The 18,566-nt window shown below is 34.3% G+C and overlaps 3 protein-coding genes across 4 annotated transcripts; all 3 read left to right on the top strand.

Moving 5' to 3' along the window:
• Positions 1 to 374: 374 nt before the first annotated feature.
• LOC110810822 (uncharacterized) lies at positions 375 to 9,269 on the top strand. The gene is made up of 9 exons (XM_088208199.1): positions 375 to 382; positions 846 to 984; positions 6,564 to 6,685; positions 6,865 to 6,934; positions 7,797 to 7,850; positions 7,925 to 8,199; positions 8,311 to 8,397; positions 8,742 to 8,809; positions 9,037 to 9,269. Exons 1-6 carry the CDS (start codon positions 375 to 377, stop codon positions 7,937 to 7,939), a joined length of 408 nt encoding a protein of 135 aa, XP_088064325.1. The 3' UTR covers positions 7,940 to 8,199; positions 8,311 to 8,397; positions 8,742 to 8,809; positions 9,037 to 9,269.
• A 692-nt stretch (positions 9,270 to 9,961) lies between these two features.
• On the top strand, positions 9,962 to 12,592 carry LOC110810814 (protein NRT1/ PTR FAMILY 8.1-like). Of its 2 annotated transcripts, none has more exons than XM_022037110.2 (6): positions 9,962 to 10,178; positions 10,253 to 10,315; positions 10,417 to 10,537; positions 10,642 to 10,859; positions 10,950 to 11,509; positions 11,586 to 12,592. In XM_022037110.2, the coding sequence occupies exons 2-6, from the start codon at positions 10,274 to 10,276 to the stop codon at positions 12,466 to 12,468; spliced, it is 1,824 nt and encodes a 607-aa protein (XP_021892802.1). In that variant the 5' UTR covers positions 9,962 to 10,178; positions 10,253 to 10,273; the 3' UTR covers positions 12,469 to 12,592. The 2 variants fall into 2 exon arrangements, with proteins under 2 accessions (XP_021892802.1, XP_021892803.1); XM_022037111.2 differs by having other exon boundaries at positions 10,245 to 10,315.
• A 3,307-nt stretch (positions 12,593 to 15,899) lies between these two features.
• On the top strand, positions 15,900 to 18,348 carry LOC110810807 (protein NRT1/ PTR FAMILY 8.2-like). Its single transcript, XM_088218810.1, has 5 exons — positions 15,900 to 16,066; positions 16,176 to 16,296; positions 16,397 to 16,614; positions 16,698 to 17,257; positions 17,335 to 18,348. Exons 1-5 carry the CDS (start codon positions 16,025 to 16,027, stop codon positions 18,215 to 18,217), a joined length of 1,824 nt encoding a protein of 607 aa, XP_088074936.1. The 5' UTR covers positions 15,900 to 16,024; the 3' UTR covers positions 18,218 to 18,348.
• The last annotated feature ends 218 nt before the right edge of the window (positions 18,349 to 18,566 follow it).

Genomic DNA, 18,566 nt, shown 5'->3' with positions numbered 1-18,566 from the left:
CGTACCTTGTATCGCATCTGAGTTGGCTTCAGCATCCTGCTGAGTGAGGTTGTAACCTCTACTCTAGATAGGAGGTCTGACTTGGTTCTGATTTCGCGAGCACTCTCTCGCGTAGTGCTGGGCACTCTCACATACATAGTAGGTATTGTTAAGACGATAATAGGGTCGGTCTCCATGATCCTTTCCATAGTGTTGGCAAGTCCTACCGCGTCCTATTTTCAGAGCCTGAAGAGGAGTTTGAGTCACTGGCTTAGGTCTCTTATTCTACTGAACTAGTGGGTGCTGGTCTGCGGTGTGAAATCGGGGGTTTGGGGTTCCCTACTACTAGAGGAAAAATGCGAAGGTTCATCTCCACTAACTGTGCCTTAGCCAAAATGACTGAGTAAGTACTGAGATCGAACACATAAAGCTACTATCTAATCTCAGGACGGAGGTCCCACTCGAACTTCATTGTCTTTCTGTCTTTATCCATCATGCTCTCAAGAAAATACCGGCCCAACTCTAAGAACTTTCAGGCATACTCCGACACAATCATATCACCTTGGATTAGGTGTGCAAACTCTATTTTCTTCAGATGTCAGAGGTGCTCTAGGAGGTAATCTGTATTGAAGGCCATCAAGAACTGTTCCCAAGTGACTGGAACGGATAGGGTGGCCTGCTTGAGCTACCACCAATGACCTGCCTCTCCCATAAGTATCTAGGTGCCAAGTACAACTTTTTGTTTGGGAACCACTCCAAGAGCCGTGAAAGCCTTCTTTGTCTCAGTTAACCAGTTCTCAGCCTTTTTAAATGAAGATGCCCCTGCAAAAGTAGATGGATTTAGTCTTTTGTACATTTCAATGTAGCTTGGATCCATCATGGGTGGAACTGAGTCCCGTGGAAGAGGGACTTGATTGTGTTGGGGAGGGACCGAATAGCCCTGTGGTGGTAGTGGATGATATGATAGAGGCGTCAGATTGTAGTATGGTGGTACCGGGTGATGCGGTGGGGTACCAAACTATATTATGGTGGTGTCGGATGGTACTGTAGAGGAGTACGATTGTATCAGGGTGGCTTTGGATCCTCCCATTGCAAGGGTGGCTCAAACTGTGGCAGTGAGGGAGGGTCAGGTAGCTCCCTCCTTTCCTCCTAGACCTGTTGGGCAGCGATGAGTCTCTCCAACATCTCAAAGATTCGGTCAACATCCTCACGAAACCAACCCTCTCAGGCTACTCAATTTAGTGGAGGTCTTCCTCTCCGCATCTATCTGTACCTGCATTTCACAAGGAATAGTTGAACGATAATTCATTTTTTTGTGTTTTCTTAGGTCTTTGTATAAAAAATGGTTCCGAGGAATGCGACTTTGATACCAAATGTAAAAGACCTAGACCTTAAATGAAAATAAAGTTATAAATTAAATGCAAAAATGAAATAATAGAGTTAGGGTTTATATTTCTTACACAATAATTTAAAATGCTTATTAGGGTTACGAGAATGTCCATTCTAAAATAACAAACAAAAATTAAAGAAATAAACAAAAAGCAAATAACTGAGCAATCCTATAACGACCTTCACTAGCTTTTGAAGAGAGTCCAAGTGGTGAACTATTCACAAACCTCTTGTTGATCGAGATCTGAATCTTGATCCTCTTGATCTGAAATAGTTAATGAAAGGGTGAGTTACACTAACCTAGTAAGAATATCATACTAATCACAGATACAAAAAACTAAGATTTGTAAAAATTAGAAAAATAACCAATGAAGCTTTTAATTTACTGTAAATTCATTTACTATAAAGAAAATTATTTATCCCATATTTGTGTAACAAGTCTTTTCCAAAAATAACTTATGAAAACTCATATTCATGCACTATTATTTATCATATAGAAGGTAACAAAAAACGATCATTTTATATTTTTACCCGCTTACCGGTACCCCTGGGGGTCTATAGGGATGTCCTTCTATTCGTGAACCTAATATCCAATTAAATAATTAATCGGTCATTCCCATACCCCATTCGATAATGAGTGCCAAATATTCCACCACCTCGATACCCCGTCTGGTATGAGGATAAACCATATCTCTCAAACCTTACTAGTAAGGAACGTCCTAGCCCCGTCTGATTGAGATAACATTCACGGTAGGATTTCTTATGTACCGAGCTCATCCACCGTTTCTCGAGTACCCTGTAAGTCTTTCCCATACAGATTTTCATTAGTATAACAATCAACCACGTAATAATCGTATCTCATTTTATACTCCTAGTTCACTTAAACAACAATATAGTTTAACACAGCAAAATAACCAATGACCAAAATACCAGCACATAATGTAGAGGAAACAAATAACCAAATAACCAAAAAGACCCTAAAAATCATTAATTGAGTTATACACAGTATAATAGTAAATAAATATAAGCAATATAGGAAAATAAACAGGAAATCGAAATGACCGTGAATTAACCGGTTCCGACTCCATTAGTGACCTGTAATTATTTTTAAGGTTCTCTATTTTTCAAAAAAAAAAACACACAATTATTAATTATTAAGCCTCAATTTGCTGTAGAAGAGAAAAAGGTGAGGGATCCTTGTCCGGATTGGTATTTCGGAACACCGCACTATCTATTACGCTTCTTAACGGGTACTGGGTTTCCTGAATTACCCATGCGAAATCCAAAACACTTGTCACGTATATAAAAATACCTTATAAATCCAAAATCGATGTCCAAAACTCATTCCGACCAATTTTGGAGTTCTGGCACAGTGCTGCCATCGTGCTCCAACGCCGACTCTGTCGCCCATAACAACGGTTCGCCTCAGTCTAGCCAATTTTGGCTGGTTTTTAGGCAGTTTTGGTCATATCCCTGCAGAGAAAATGCCAAGGGCCTCGGTTGGCAGAAAAATCACAGAAAATCAAACTCACCGGCGGGGGGAGCCTCCAAGTGTGGCGGCTCCGCTGGTTCTCCTCCGCAGCTAAGGTTCTTTCTTCTGCCAACCTACACAGAAAAGGATGGTGAACACAATGATCAAAAAATTACGTGAAACGGGATTCGGGAATGGGCTCATCAGAGGGGTTTTGGGGCTTTGGCTACGGCAGCTCCGTAGAGCTTCACTCACAATTTTTGGCTCACCCGTCGTTTCTTTTGCTCCAATTTAGCCACGAGACTGCTCAGAATCAAATTTCGAACAGGTAAGAAAATTTTTTACCTCTTTTGGCAGTCGATAGTCGGCAGTCGGCCTCCTTCTCCAGCATCTAGTTTTTCTTCTTTGATGGGGGCTGGCGACTAGGGTTTGGGTTCCTGTGTGATGCAAGGTATTTGTACCCATCCCATTTTGATTTGGACCGTCCATCACAATCGATCTCGTCCGTCCAATCGTGCATAAGGAGAAAATAAATTTGGACCGTCCATCATGATTTGATCTTGACCGTTCAATCATGTTTAAGGAGGAAATGAATATGGATCGTCCATCACGATTTGATATTGACCGTCCAATCACGTTTAAAGGGAAAATAAATATGGGTCATCCATGAGCGCAAGATCAATCCTGGTTCGTTCGATCGCAGGGCACGTGGATCGCTCGTGTGGCATCCCGCGTGGCACCGATGTCAGCGTGCCTTGCCACGCGACATGCTCCAGTTCATCAGGGTTACTGATTGGGTAGTTTTACGCGGCACAATTTTCTCTATTTGCACTCTGACTTACGGTTTTCAATTTTTTTTTCAAAAACAACCCCCGAGCCCAAATTTTCACCCATTTTTCAAAAATTATTTTTAATTTCAACTGTAACCTTTTTTTTCATAAATTTAACTAAAAATTAAAATAAATTAATTCAAAAATAACTTTTTATATATTTTGATAATGTTAAAATTGATCCCGGGCCAAATTTCAGGCACGGTTATTATATTTTTACTTTCAAAATTTTATATTTTTCTTCGCATAATCTATTTACTTTTCCTAAAAGTTAAGTTACCTACATGTTACAATAACATAATAATATTTTATTAGAAAAACTTATAACTCTTCTATTTCATAACTCTTCTATTTCTCATTGATATTTTTCATCATGACTCCAAATTTTTTCTCTCAAAACTTTATATCTTATATTTTCAAAGAATTTTATTAAGATATCTCTAAACTTAAAATGTATTTCTTTATTCTTCACAATATCTCAAAGGAAATGGAACTTTATGTGTTTGTTCTTGCTCTTGCTATATCACGTAGGATTCTTAGTAATTGAAATGGTAGATTGATTATCAATAAAGATAATAGTAGTTTCATTCTGAATTTAATCTAAATCATAAAGAATCTCTCTCATCTTGATTTGCAACAACTAATAATGCAACATATTATACTTCAAATTGTTGATTGAGCAATTACTTCTAAATTTTTTGAATTAAATAAGAATATACTAAAAATAAAAGAGAAAAATATAACCATAAACATCTTTTTTCCAATCACAGATATATCCAATCAATCCATTATATACAAAGTTTCATAGACCCCACTCTCATTCTTTTAAGTACCAAATTCAAAAATCAATCATTCTTTCAAATACTTTATCGTTCTCTTTACTACTCCAAAATATGTTTACACTGAAAAATTCATAAAACTAGAAAGGATAGTAAATAAGTATATCATATCCGATTTAGTTTTTGTTAAGAATAAATTACTTCTAACCAAAATTTTATAAACAACCACATCACTTTTGAATTCATTATCATTCCTTTATGGAATGATGGAGTTTAACCATATTATAATAGAAATTATCTAAGGTCATTAATGCTTTTAGTAATAGGAGTTCGTTCCTTACTAAAGGTATACATACCCAATTAATGCATCTGTCCTCCCTTGTTTTATGTCGCGTCGCTGTACATTCCTCATTTCTGCATGTCTAACCAATGTAGATGAAGATCCAGTGTGATGTATGTAACAAAGATGCAACCTCGATGTTCTACACTATAGATGAGGCTGCCCTCTGCGACCCTTGTGACTACAGTGTCCACTATGATCTTAATTGGATGATTTATATAATGATTTATTAATATTGAGTACGGTTCAGTATGTACAAGATTTATTAATATTCAAATGATAATCTATTAATGTTTGGTAGTGTCAGCTATTTTTGTTTGGATTGACAGTATGATATTGTTACATATTTGAGCAAATTGTCTATTTTACCTCTACTTTATTGTATATAGTAATAAATGAAAAATAAAAAGAGAAAATATTAAAAAAATAAGTAGGTTTAAATATAGAGATATATAAATATATATAGTTAAATATATACATGTAATATATATATATAATTAAATATATATATATACAAGTAAATATATTATATACATATATATATAATTAAAAGATTACATACATGTATATTTATAATTAAAATATTACAAACATGTATTTATATATAATTAAATATATAAATACATATATAAATATATAAATTTATGTATATATATAGTAAAATATATAAATATATATAGATATAATAAAATTGATATAATTAAATAAATTATATACATGTATATATAATTAAAAATGTAAGTACATAAATTTAATTGAATATATAAATATATGTTTATATATAAAAAATATATAATTAAATATATAAACACATATATAAATATATAAATTTATGTATATATATAATTAAATATATAAATATATATAGATACAATAAAATCGATATAATTAAATAAATTATATATATGTATATATAATTAAAAATATAAATACATAAGTTTAATTGAATATATAAATACATATTTGTATATAAAAATATATATATAATTAAATATATAAATATATAGATATAATTAAATAAATTATATACATATATATAATTAAAAATATAAATACATAAATTTAATTAAATATATAAATACATGTTTATATATAAAATATATATATATAATTGAATATATAAACACATATATAAATATATAAATTTATGTATATATAAAAATAACGGATAAGATGAAAATGTTTGCATACAGGAAAATGCCTAGACTAAGAAAGAGAGAGGGAATATGTGAGAGGAAAAAAAATTAAAAATTGGGAAGTTGCAGGTTGGAGTGGAAGCAAGGAGTTGCTGTTATATAATTTTCATGATGCAAGAGTACCAAGTTGGGGAAATGGATAAGTGTTGGGTTGAGTATCAGATAGACCTGAGAACCATTTTAGTGAGGGAAGTCCTTGAAGAAAAATAAAGAATTTTTCTATATCTATTTTGATTCTGTTTGATTTAAATTTAAATTGACAAACAATTATGTAGATGTCTCTAGTCGAATAAGAGAAGTCGGAAAAATGAAGAGAGAAATCAATGTGTGTTACCTAATCGAACAAGAGAAACCGGAAATGAAGATAGTTTTCGATGTATCAAGTTTAAAAGAAGAAAAATAAACCTTAAAGAAATAAAGAAGAAGAATGATAAAATAAAAAATAATTTAATAAATAAGAAAAAAATTTAAGAATATAAAAAAATAATAATAATTGTTAGTTTAAAAAAACCAAAAAAAATCAAAATATTAAAGATCATGACTCAATCATTAAAAAATATAGTATGTTTAAAAATACAGATAAATAATGTCATTTTACCATCATACAAACAGACACTTAACCACCGAGCGCCTCCAAGCACCAAAGATTTTCAAATTTCCATTCATGTGGCAAGGACTTCCCTCTCTGCGATTTCGGCCAGGTTTATCTTCGATCTTCCCTTCCGTATGAGATTTCAAATTTTTGTGACCCCCGATTGTGTTATTGCGGTTTTCTTTTTTAATATTTTGTAGATCAGCAGTTGAAATTCCCCTATTGGTCTCATATGTTTTCATTTTTTTTAATACTTTGAATCATCTTCTTTTCAACCTTTCTGTGTAGTTCTTACGCTTCTAACCAGCTCGGGATGCCGAAGACGCGGCTTTCAGAGGCTATGAAATCGGTGTTTAAGGTATTTTTTCTTAATGCATGGCTTGGTTTCTAGTTGGCAATCACTGATTCTCCTAAAACCTAAGCAACCTGATTCTTCGTTTACACAAGATCAGCTTGATAAATGCACAATATATTGTGTTTTAACTTTTCATTACATGCGTGGTTCTGAGTCTTGAAATAGCCACCTAAACTCAATGTCCCGGAATGCTGAGCAGATTATGTTATTGTTCGTTGTGTGTATTTTATCTAGTTCTTTGTTTTGAACATGTCTCTTCACTTGGGCTGCAATATCCTTTCTAGGACTATAATCGCTCTTAACATGGATCTCTAATATGTGGTATAGTCCGTCTCTTTTCTCGTTGTTTATTATATCAGTAATACCAAGATGATCGTTAAGACTCTGAGACTAGAAATGCTGGTGTTTTGCTGTTACTTAGCTAAGCTCTTAGTCTTAGATTAGATCTATATCAATATATTAACTTTAAGGCTGCAGCCTGCATGATTAGCAGTAGAAGACCCTCTGATTATGCTGACCATGTGAGAATGAAATGACCGATGGGCTAAAATATCTTCTCTGTCTTCTATTGATCATTTTAGCTTCTGGTTTTTGTTTAATTCTTGGACTAGGTAACAAGGAACTGTAAGTATTATAATGATATGTTATACCTATATTTATGTATTCTCATATGCAAAAAAAGAAAAATGTATCCCCCCCCCACCTCCTGTTTTTTCTGTTTTTTCAGGTTGTCTTCTCATATGAGTTGTTTGTCAAGAGTTATAACTGTAATGAGATGCAAAAGAAATTTAATCCATTTTTCAAACTTATGCTCAATGAGTTTTACTTATTTATGGGGCTTCCTCTTGTTATGTTTCTGAATTAGGATGGATACGGTGAGCCTGTGGATGTTTTTGAGGTTAACAGTCTGTCTTACATGGTAACATGTATATCATTGCTGTACTTTTTTACATTTACTGTCAGCGGGACATTTGCTTCACATCATTGTGAAAGTTTGATAGGTCCTAGTCAAAGCCAACCTGCAAAATAATTAAGGAGTCTACTTCGGGCGAGAATCAGCCACTGTTTAAAGAAAAAATTCTGATCTGCCTTTTATTCCCAAATTCCAGTCTTTAAATATACAAAATTACAGCAACAATCTTCCTACTTTTAAGGAACAGATAGGGATGAAAATTAAAAGAAGACGACAAATAAAAAATGCAGATTCCACGGGAGTTGGAAGTTGAAGACCGAATCTTCTGTTCACATGCATTTTGACTCGTTCTCAGGTGAGGTAGTGGGGATTCTTTCTTGATACCCTGGTCCTTCGGGGCTTATCAAAGTTTCATGTTCTTGGTCAACCAATTTTTATATCTATGGTGGATTTGATTATTTTACAGAACATGTGGGATTTAACCCCAGATACTGATTTGCTTATGGAGCAAGAAGAAGAGTGCACTTTCGAAACTGCATTCGCAGATTTGGTGGTAAGTTCTCTGATAGTAAGAAAAGTTTCATGTTATTTTCTTTGTTTTCTTTTCCCTTTGTAGATCACACTCACAATGGCATATTGGTTCTTTCCTATGACCATATTAAGAGTGCTTTTTGTTAGTGTTGCCCATCAAAACCAAACCATTTAGATAGATAGATGGTACCGATGCTAGGTTGAAGTAATTTCTATCCCACTACTATAGCAACCAAAAAAAAAAAAAAGCAAATAGAGGTAGATTTGACAAAGCCTTTGCTCAAGCCCCAGGCCAAGAATCAACATTATGATATCCAAGTGAGATTTTTCAAGATATCACTACGTTGATCAAGGTTTTTCTTTCAGATATCAAACCACCGCAGAATTGGAATTTCGACTATATTCTAAGTTTTTGCCGGTAACTTCCTATCAAGGTAAATAAAATTATAAGTTGTTGGCTCAAAAGTTTTACATACGGTGGTTAATTTGTAAATATGGAAGAAAGGATTGACAGAAACACGGACAATTATTCTTCTGCTATATCTTCTGTTTTTGTTTGCTGATATAATTTCTATTCTCGAATTTATTCAGTTCCCTGCCTTTTGTAAATTCTTTATGACAAACGTTTTTAATTTTGCATTTTCCCTTGTCATGCAATCAGGTACCAATATAAGTGTTACCACAGCGATGCCAAGCAAAGCAAGAAATTTTGATTTTTAAATCTTTGGAGATTTAAAAATTGAAAAAAATAGCCACTTAGTGATCTTTTTTTTTTTTATCAGAAATTTAGAAATAAAATACTTAGGAATACATCTTTTTATTTTTAGAAATTTAAATGTTGTGTAAGTATGTGATTGTTGTATTCATTCATAAGCCAAACTTTAGTATTTAGTATCTACAATACAGAATTTGAATACATAAAAAAGAAAAGAAAATAAATTTAAAAATCTAATTAATTCTTTAGGCCTCCGTCTCCTGCAAGGAAATTCATGATTCCTTAGAGCCGCAAGGAAATTTCAACATTTAACAGGAGGAAAATTTCTCATTTCAGAAAATCAAACAGACCATTATACCACTTCATATGCATTGTCTAATCTATTTGATTGTCAATGTTGAAATTCCAGTTTGACAAAACATAATTTTGTCACTTGGTTTGTTCAAATTTTGGCCATGGTGGTTTTAAACACTCTTCAATGTTGTGTTATATTTATTTTTAAGTTGTGTTTTGTAGAAAATATTTTTCGAGGTGAAATAAGCAAAAAGTCAACTAAAGTGACATTTAGTAAATAGTGTTTGTCAGACAACCAAACTAAATATATTTACATTTGAAAACCGACCATATAAATTATTTATATTGAATACAATTACATAGCCTTATAACAATACCCAAAAAATATATATATCTGTACGGAATTTGACTTTTATCAGCCTATACAACATGTTTCCTGTATAATGTGCTGTCAATTTTTATTACTAAAAATTCAACATGGTAGGTTGTTCAATCTAATTTACTCCAAACAGGAAACAGAATTTCGTTGAAATTTTGTATAACTTTTGAATCTTGTAAATTCCATACCAGGAAAAAAAAAAAAAAAAATCTTTACTCTCTCTTTTTCTTCTTTCCGGTTTCCTTTTCGTCCCTGTTTCTTTCTTAACAGGAGATTGTGGGACGGCATGGCAAGTTGAATGTATACATATATGTACATTCGCTTTTTGGTTAATAATTGCTCTGGTCTGGTCTGGTCTGGTCTCTGTTGCCGGCATTCAGCTCCTAGGGATAGCTCCAAGGTGAAACTCGCAGAAGTAAGTGAACCTTTTTCAACGTATCTGTTATAAACAACAATATATAATATTAACCTCTGCTAATAGGATTTCAGTTAAGCTGTGAATAATCTTCAATGCAGCAGTCCACGGACACGTTAAACATGGAAGATAGAAAGGTATTGTCCTATATATAACTATATGTATATGTATATATTACTGCTTTTTCTAATCTAGTTTTTGTTTCCTTAAAATTTGTTAAAGCGGTGATTTGTTGCAGGAAGAATTCCAACAAAGCCCATTAACGATGAACCTGGTAACCAATGGATCTGTAGACTTCAGAGGGAGGATTGCTGATAAACAAAAAACCGGGGGATGGAATTCAGCGCCGTTTATTATAGGTTTGTGGGTTCTTTCTTCTGCTGAGTTCCTACGTTGAATGTATATATATACACACAGACATATATGTGTGGACATAGATGATGGATTTGGTGGATTGGTGTAGTGAACGAGGTGGCAGAGAGATTAGCTTTTTATGCAATTGGGGTGAACCTGGTGATCTACTTGGTTATGGAGATGCGAGAATCGATCCCAACGGCTGCTGTACATGTGACAGCTTGGATGGGTTCGGCTTATGTTTTCACTCTGCTTGGAGCATTCATGGCGGATGCTTATCTGGGTCGCTTTAAGACTATTCTAGTTTTCTCTACCATCTACTCCGTGGTAAATTAAATTACCATTTTCTTAGTCAATTTTTAAGTCTTTGACAGCAGTTAATTAGCAATCTCTAATAAAAATTGAATCATTAAACAGGGAATGGTTCTGTTAACACTATCGGCCGCCATAGATGCTCTACGTCCACCTCCATGCACTGCAAAACCATGCACAGAAATAACCTCCGGTCAACGCGGCTTCCTGTTTCTTTCATTAGGTCTCGTAGCCATCGGAACCGGCGGCATAAAGCCGTGCGTGTCGTCGTTTGGCGCAGACCAATTCGACGAGGCTGACGAGAAAGAAATGCAGAAGAAATATGCTTTCTTTAACTGGTTCTTCTTTGCAATAAACATGGGTATCATCTTGGGTATCACTGTAATGGTGTATATACAAGATAAGAAAGGTTGGGTATGGGGTTTCGGTGTACCCACTGCGTCTATGATTTGCTCAATTATTATACTCGCCATGGGAACGACCCATTATCGTTACCAGAAGCCCATGGGCAGTCCCTTTACCAGGTTCTTTCAGGTCTTCGTGGCGTCTGTCAGGAACCATTACAGAGGAGTTCAAGTCGGGAAGGAAGATGAACTTTTTGAGGTTAAAACTCTTGGGTCAGATATAGTTGGTGCTCGAAAACTAGCTCATACCGATCAGTACAGGTAAAACAATATATAATATGTATGCACAGGCATGTAAATATATATATCTCAACGAATTAATTGAGAAATACTGTAGGTTTTTGGACAAGGCAGCGGTAATAACAGACCCAGAGGAAAACACCAAAAGCCGATGGAAACTATGCACAGTAACCCAAGTAGAAGAACTGAAGTCCTTCATTAGAATGTTACCAATCTGGGCAACCACAATAGCATTATCAATCTCATTCGCTCAACTCTCAACATTCTTCATCAGCCAGGCCACAATCATGGACCGAACCCTCGGCTCAAACTTCGTCATTCCCCCAGGCTCCACCCCCATCTTCAGTGCCGTCAACGCTCTGTTCCTCATTCCCATCTACGAGAAGTGGATCGTCCCACTCCTCCGAAAACGCACTGGCCATCGACGCGGCATAACATCCTTGCAGCGCATGGGTGTCGGCCTGTTCATCTCGATATTCGCAATGATCTCCGCCGCTGTCGTGGAGAAAAAACGCCGAGAAAGTCCCAATGCGTCGGCCATGAGTGTGTTTTGGTTGTTCCCTCAGAATTTCCTCATCGGTTCAGCAGAAGTTTTCACCTACGTTGGACAACTGGAATTCTTTTATGACGAGGCGACGGAAGGGACGAGGAGTATTAGCAGTGCAATAATGTTGACTGAGATTGGAATAGGAAGCTGGTTGAGTACCGCCATTGTTAAAATCATTGGACGTGCTACTGGTGGAGAAGATAGAGGGTGGCTTAGGCGGGATCTGAACAAAAGTAAGCTTGATTACTTATACTGGATTCTAACCGCCATTAATGTTTTCAATTTCTGTCTCTACGTCTGGGTGGCTTGCCGACATAAGGGGAAGAACATAGTTGAAGGAGGTGTAAGACAGGAGCCGGCATCTGAGAAGGTTGGCCGAGGGAAGAAGGAAGAGGCAGGGGAAGATGAAGAATTTCAAAATATGAAATTATGAGATCGAAAACTAATCAGTTTTCTTTGTTACTTACAAGTAGTCGTAAATTTTTCAAACTAAATTAGGATTAGTTTTTATCACCCTCCAAATATTAATCAAATAAAGTTTTTTGAGGACACCATAATCATAGAGTATGTTTTATGTTCATGAGGAGGACAGGACAGAAAATGGGAAGGGTATGATTATGATTTAAGTAATTAATTCATACATGGGTAGATTTAGTTTTAAAATATAACAAAAGATTAATAATTAAAATCAAGATATTTGGAAATTTTATTTTGTATATGGATTAAAATTTGAACATTATCAACTGTCATTAATGCACAGCCAATTGGTTTTAAATTCCTCTTTCCGCAGTCGGCCGCGGTTTTTGACTACGAAATTTTGCTCCTTTTCCCCAATCAATGCGGGTTCCGCTTATCTTTTTCCTTCTTGTCAACCAACATGTGTGTTGACTAAGACATTTTGTAATAAACCTTGTGAATTGGTTGGGGAAAAAGGAATTTAGAATTCTGCATACTACAATCTCGCATGTTTATGTAATGTCTAAAATAAATCTTAGGTTTCAAAAATTTATTACTTAATAAATCTTTTAAATTAAAATTTATTTCTAAATTTAAAATTTTTAAATAAAATAATTTTTCAATACAAATACAAAATTTAAGTAATATATTTTAGTTCTATAAATCATATTCATCAATTACTTACACATCCCAAGTTTGTGTGTAATTTATTCTTCAAAATCTATATATATATATATATATATATATATATATATATAAACAAAGATATAGTGAGTCAACTATACTCAATGAATAATCAATAATTTAAATTTATATGATCAAACAGATTTTAAGGGTTATAACAAAATAAATTCTACATAGAGTAAAAAATATAATTGTAAATAATTTTAAAAAAATTTCATTTAACATGTAAAATAAATACATTCAATATTGACAAATTCAAATCAAAATCTTGTAGTCGTTAGTAACTATAAAGAATTTATATATCTATGACAAAAGATTTTTTACATGATGGAAATGAGGTACATTGTAGTAAATAGTGAGTTTCTCATGTTCATGACCTCGTACACCTAAAACCTATGTGGTAAGTTTTACTAGCCACTACATGTGGGTTGCTCCTCCATAGCAAGAATGAGATCCTTACCTAAGAACTTGGGATGAAGGGCTTGTTGAATAAGACTGACTCCTTTTATGGCTTACAGAAAAGGTGCTCCCAAGCTAGATAGAGATTCGCGTCCCCAGAGAGAGTCATTTGATTCAAAGACTGAATGCGCTCTATGCAGCCTATGAGAGAATGCCCCACTAAGGCAGTAAGGAAGATGCACGATCAAAGGGTGGCAGCCCTAGCTAACTCAATCCAAAATGAGACCGAAGGAGAGGCGAAGAAAGGGAAAGGCTACTCCCGGATATTAAAGAAGTCTCGATTGCATTCTAGTTATTGATAATGATATTCCTACTTATTAAGAGAGGAAAAGGAAAATAAATAAAAAAAAAAGAAAAAGATGAAGATGAATGAAGGTCATATTTGAAGCCTTATTTGTGCCGGAGAGATGTTGTTCAACTTTAATGACAGAAAAACAACAAAGAAAATAAGGGCTCCAAATATGATCATGAAGATGATTTTATTATATATGATCTTGAAGTCAATGTTACCATGCCTCCAAGTAACCACCATCCCACTATGAATAATGGAAAATAGTGTTGTTATATCTACTCATGAAGTCGAAGTTATTACACCTCGAGGTAATCATGGCTAACATTTTGGATCGTGCATGAGAATGTACCGTTTTTGCTTCAATTGAGAATGAGAAGAAAATTAAGAGAACAAAAAGTTTTATCAGGTGTAGAGTTTTATTTTGTTTTATGTTTAAGAGTATTTTAAGTTTTTAAATGTCAACAATAAGGTAAAAGTAAAAATTTTTAGATATGTCATAACTAGTGGTTATTTTTTAATGCAATAAAAATTATACTAATAAGTGTATAATTGCACAAGCAATAAAGTGAATGAATAGAATATTATTTCTACTATAATTATTATTTTAAAATCTAAAGTTACCAATTTCTAAAGCTACACATCTTTTTTTTTATTTAGAAAATTAAAATAGAATATTTAAAAGATTGTTTCTCCTAAATTTAATATTATAGATACCAAATATATTTTATCGTAAAGATCAAATATTCATTTAAGTCCATAAAATCAAAAAAAAAATATATATCATAAAACTAAATAATCAAGACTAATAAAATTAGATCAGCATATAATTTCAAGGTATGTCAATCCCCTCGATAAAAAAAGTTAGCTAACCATAATGCTTGAACTAAAACTCAAAACAGAACATAAAATTATAGAAGGCATGCTTCAATTGCAAAACCCAAAAGAAAATAGATCATGATTTAAATATTGAATAGAAGAAAATAAGGATATAAAGAATTAGAATTGAGACTATGTAGCCACAATTCTTCTTCTTCTTCTTCTTCATCATCTACTTTGTTCTTATTTTCCTTTTCTATAACTACCTTCATTCTCCTCCAAAAACTCCTATATCGGAAATTAATCATTTTCCCTACTTGTATATACTCTTCCCAAATATAAAAGCTAGAAGCATTTATGAAGAAAAACATGTGAATTAATAAAAAAGAAACTATCAATTCTTTCTTTTTAAATAATCTAAATTCTTAAAAACGCAGTTGGTTACCAAATCAAACAGTGAAATAAGTAATTACCTTAATATATGTTGGTGGACTATGAATCATTTAGATATTAAAATTTAATTAAATAACTTAAAATTAGTTACTTTTTATATAAACTATGTTTTATTATGTCAGTGGTTGTAAGGTGTAGATACATAAAGGGCATCAATTATTGATTATTTTTTTGATGCATAATGCAATATCACCATATAAATATTCACAAACAGTTACTATCTACTATTTAAGAAAAAACTGGAAATGACATTTAATTCATTTATTATGAACATATTAAGGGAAAATTAATTATACGGTATCAACAAATTGCCACCTCTTTGGTTACAGTTTTGGAAACTTTAGGTCTATTAACATTTTTAACATTAAATGTTTAATTATACTTACTGAAGTTGACCATGAAATGTCTCACCTTTTTTTTTTTTCCTTCTTGCACATCATTCAAAAATTTGTAGGACTGAATGATGGTTAAAAGTCAAAAAGATTTCAAAGAGAGTTAAAATAACATTAATAAAGACTTATTCATAGCTGTAATACAAAATACAATACATATCTTGTCAAATATATTCTTTACTAGCGTAGACTAAATGAAATTTTGCGTCTCAAGCTATTTTCACATCATTATAAAAATATAATTCTATTTTGTTATACTGATACTTAAAGTGTCATATATATATATATATGTATATATATATAGTCATATATTATCAGTGCATTCAAAGAATTTGTGCGAGAAACCCTTTATCTTCCAATTGTAGAGTTGTCAAATTCAGCACCTAGGGGGTAGCTCCAAGTGGAAACTCGCAAAAAGTAACTGTGAATAATCTTTGATGCAGCACTCCTTGAACACGTTAAACATGGAAGATAGAAAGGTAATTTGCTCTATATACAAATATATATATATATATATGTATGTATTACTGCTTTTTTCTAATCTAGCTTTTGTTTGTTAAAATTTGTTAAAGCGATAACTTGTTGCAGGAAGAATTCCATCAAAGCCCATTAATGATGAACCTGGTAACCAACGGATCTGTAGACTTCAGAGGGAGGATTGCTGATAAACAAAAAACCGGAGGATGGAATTCAGCGCCATTTATTATAGGTCTGTGGGTTCTTTATTCTGTTGATTTCCGACGTTGAATATATACACACACACACACATACATGTGTAGATCAATGATGGATTTTGGTGATTGGTGTAGTGAACGAGGTGGCGGAGAGATTAGCATTTTATGCGATTTCAGTGAACTTGGTGATCTACTTGGTTATGGAGATGCGAGAATCGATCCCAACGGCTGCTGTACATGTGACAGCTTGGATGGGTTCTGCATATGTTTTCACTCTGCTTGGAGCATTCATAGCGGATGCTTATCTGGGTCGCTTTAAGACCATTCTAGTTTTCTCCACCATCTACTCCTTGGTAAATTAAATTATATTTTTATTACTCAATTCTTTGACAGAAGTTAACTAGCAATCTCTAATGAAAACTAAATCATTAAACAGGGAATGGTTTTGTTAACACTATCGGCCGCCATAGATGCTCTACGTCCACCTCCATGCACTGCAAAATCATGCACAGAAATAACTTCCGGTCAACGTGGCTTCCTGTTTCTTGCATTAGGTCTTGTAGCCATCGGAACCGGCGGCATAAAACCGTGCGTTTCATCGCTTGGCGCAGACCAATTCGACGAGGCTGACGAGAAAGAAATGCAAAATAAATATGCTTTTTTTAACTGGTTCTTCTTCGCAATAAACATGGGTGTAATCTTGGGTATCACTGTAATGGTGTACATACAAGATAAGAAAGGCTGGGTATGGGGTTTCGGTGTACCCACTGCGTCTATGATTTGCTCAGTTATTATACTCGCCATGGGAACGACTTATTATCGTTATCAAAAGCCCATGGGAAGTCCCTTTACCAGATTCTTTCAGGTCTTCGTTGCATCTGTCAGGAACCATTACAGAGGAGTTCAAGTCGGCAAGGAAGATGAACTTTTTGAGGTCCAAACTCTTGTTTCTGATATAGTTGGCGCTCGGAAACTAGCTCATACGGATCAGTACAGGTAAAACAATATATAACGTATATGCACATGCATGTATATATATGTACATATCAACCAATTAATGGAGAAAACTGTAGGTTTTTGGACAAGGCTGCGATAATAACAGACCCAGAGGAAAACACCAAGAACCGATGGAAACTATGCACAGTAACCCAAGTAGAAGAACTGAAAACGTTCATTAGAATGTTATCAATCTGGGCGACTACAATAGCATTAGCAATTTCATTCGCTCAACTCTCAACATTCTTCATCAGCCAGGCTGCCATCATGGACCGAACCCTCGGTCCAAACTTCATCATTCCCCCAGGCTCAATCCCCATCTTCAGCGCTGTAAACGCTCTTTTCCTCGTTCCCATCTACGAAAAATGGATCGTCCCACTCCTCCGCAAACGCACCGGCCACCGACGAGGCATAACATCCTTGCAGCGCATGGGTGTCGGTCTGTTCATCTCAATATTCGCCATGATCTCCGCCGCTGTCGTCGAGAAAAACCGCCGGGAAAGTTCCAACACTTCGGCCATGAGTGTGTTTTGGTTGTTTCCTCAATTTTTTCTCATCGGTTCTGCAGAGGTTTTCACCTACGTTGGACAATTAGAATTCTTTTACGACGAGGCGACGGAAGGGACGAGGAGTATTAGCAGTGCAATGATGTTGACTGAGATTGGAATGGGAAGCTGGTTGAGTACCGCCATTGTTAAAATCATTGGACGTGCCACTGGTGGAGAAGATAGAGGTTGGCTTAGGCGGGATCTGAACAAGAGTCGGCTTGATTACTTATACTGGATTCTGACCGGCATTAATGTTTTCAATTTCTTTCTTTACGTCTGGGCGGCTTGCCGGTACAAGGGGAAGAATGTAGTTGGAGGAGCTGTAAGACAGGAGGCGAAATCTGAGAAGGTTGGTCGAGGGAAGAAGGAAGAGGCAGGGGAAGACGAAGAATTTCAAACTGTAACGTTATGATATTGGAAACTCAGTTTTCTTTGTTAATTACAAGTACTCGTAAAATTTTCTATTCTTCTTTTATGTAAATGTTCGGATTATTTTTTCCCATTTTTAATCAAATATTAAGTTTAGTTTTGAGGACAAGATAACCATAGAGAATAAATTTCATATACATTTTATATGTAGATATAAATGGGGGGGGGTATGATTTAAGTAATTATAGTAATTATAATCATGTCATTTGGAAATTTTAGAATTAAAATTTGCACATTAATAAAAATTATTTTAAAACCCTTTTATTCAACTATCATTAATGCAGCCAAGCGGGTTTTGACTTTATATTTTGAAATTTGTTTCAAAATTGTTC

The sequence above is a fragment of the Carica papaya genome, chromosome 1, assembly GCF_054855325.1.
Source record: "Carica papaya isolate Zhongbai chromosome 1, ASM5485532v1, whole genome shotgun sequence".
Lineage (NCBI taxonomy): Eukaryota > Viridiplantae > Streptophyta > Magnoliopsida > Brassicales > Caricaceae > Carica > Carica papaya.
Note: the sequence above shows the minus strand (reverse complement) of the source record. Positions and strands in the feature narration are given on the sequence as shown.

Excerpts from the sequence above, each read along its gene's own strand:
- LOC110810822 (XM_088208199.1), top strand. Across the intron at positions 985-6,563 it reads TGGTGGTACCGGGTGATGCG|ATAAATAATGTCATTTTACC; the intron begins GTGGGGTACCAA and ends TTAAAAATACAG. Across the intron at positions 6,935-7,796 it reads CTATGAAATCGGTGTTTAAG|GATGGATACGGTGAGCCTGT; the intron begins GTATTTTTTCTT and ends TTTCTGAATTAG.
- LOC110810814 (XM_022037110.2), top strand. The coding sequence starts at position 10,274 with ATGCAGCAGTCCACGGACACGTTAAACATGGAAGATAGAAAG. Across the intron at positions 10,538-10,641 it reads TTCAGCGCCGTTTATTATAG|TGAACGAGGTGGCAGAGAGA; the intron begins GTTTGTGGGTTC and ends GGATTGGTGTAG. Across the intron at positions 10,860-10,949 it reads TCTCTACCATCTACTCCGTG|GGAATGGTTCTGTTAACACT; the intron begins GTAAATTAAATT and ends ATCATTAAACAG.
- LOC110810807 (XM_088218810.1), top strand. The coding sequence starts at position 16,025 with ATGCAGCACTCCTTGAACACGTTAAACATGGAAGATAGAAAG. Across the intron at positions 16,067-16,175 it reads TAAACATGGAAGATAGAAAG|GAAGAATTCCATCAAAGCCC; the intron begins GTAATTTGCTCT and ends AACTTGTTGCAG. Across the intron at positions 17,258-17,334 it reads GCTCATACGGATCAGTACAG|GTTTTTGGACAAGGCTGCGA; the intron begins GTAAAACAATAT and ends AGAAAACTGTAG.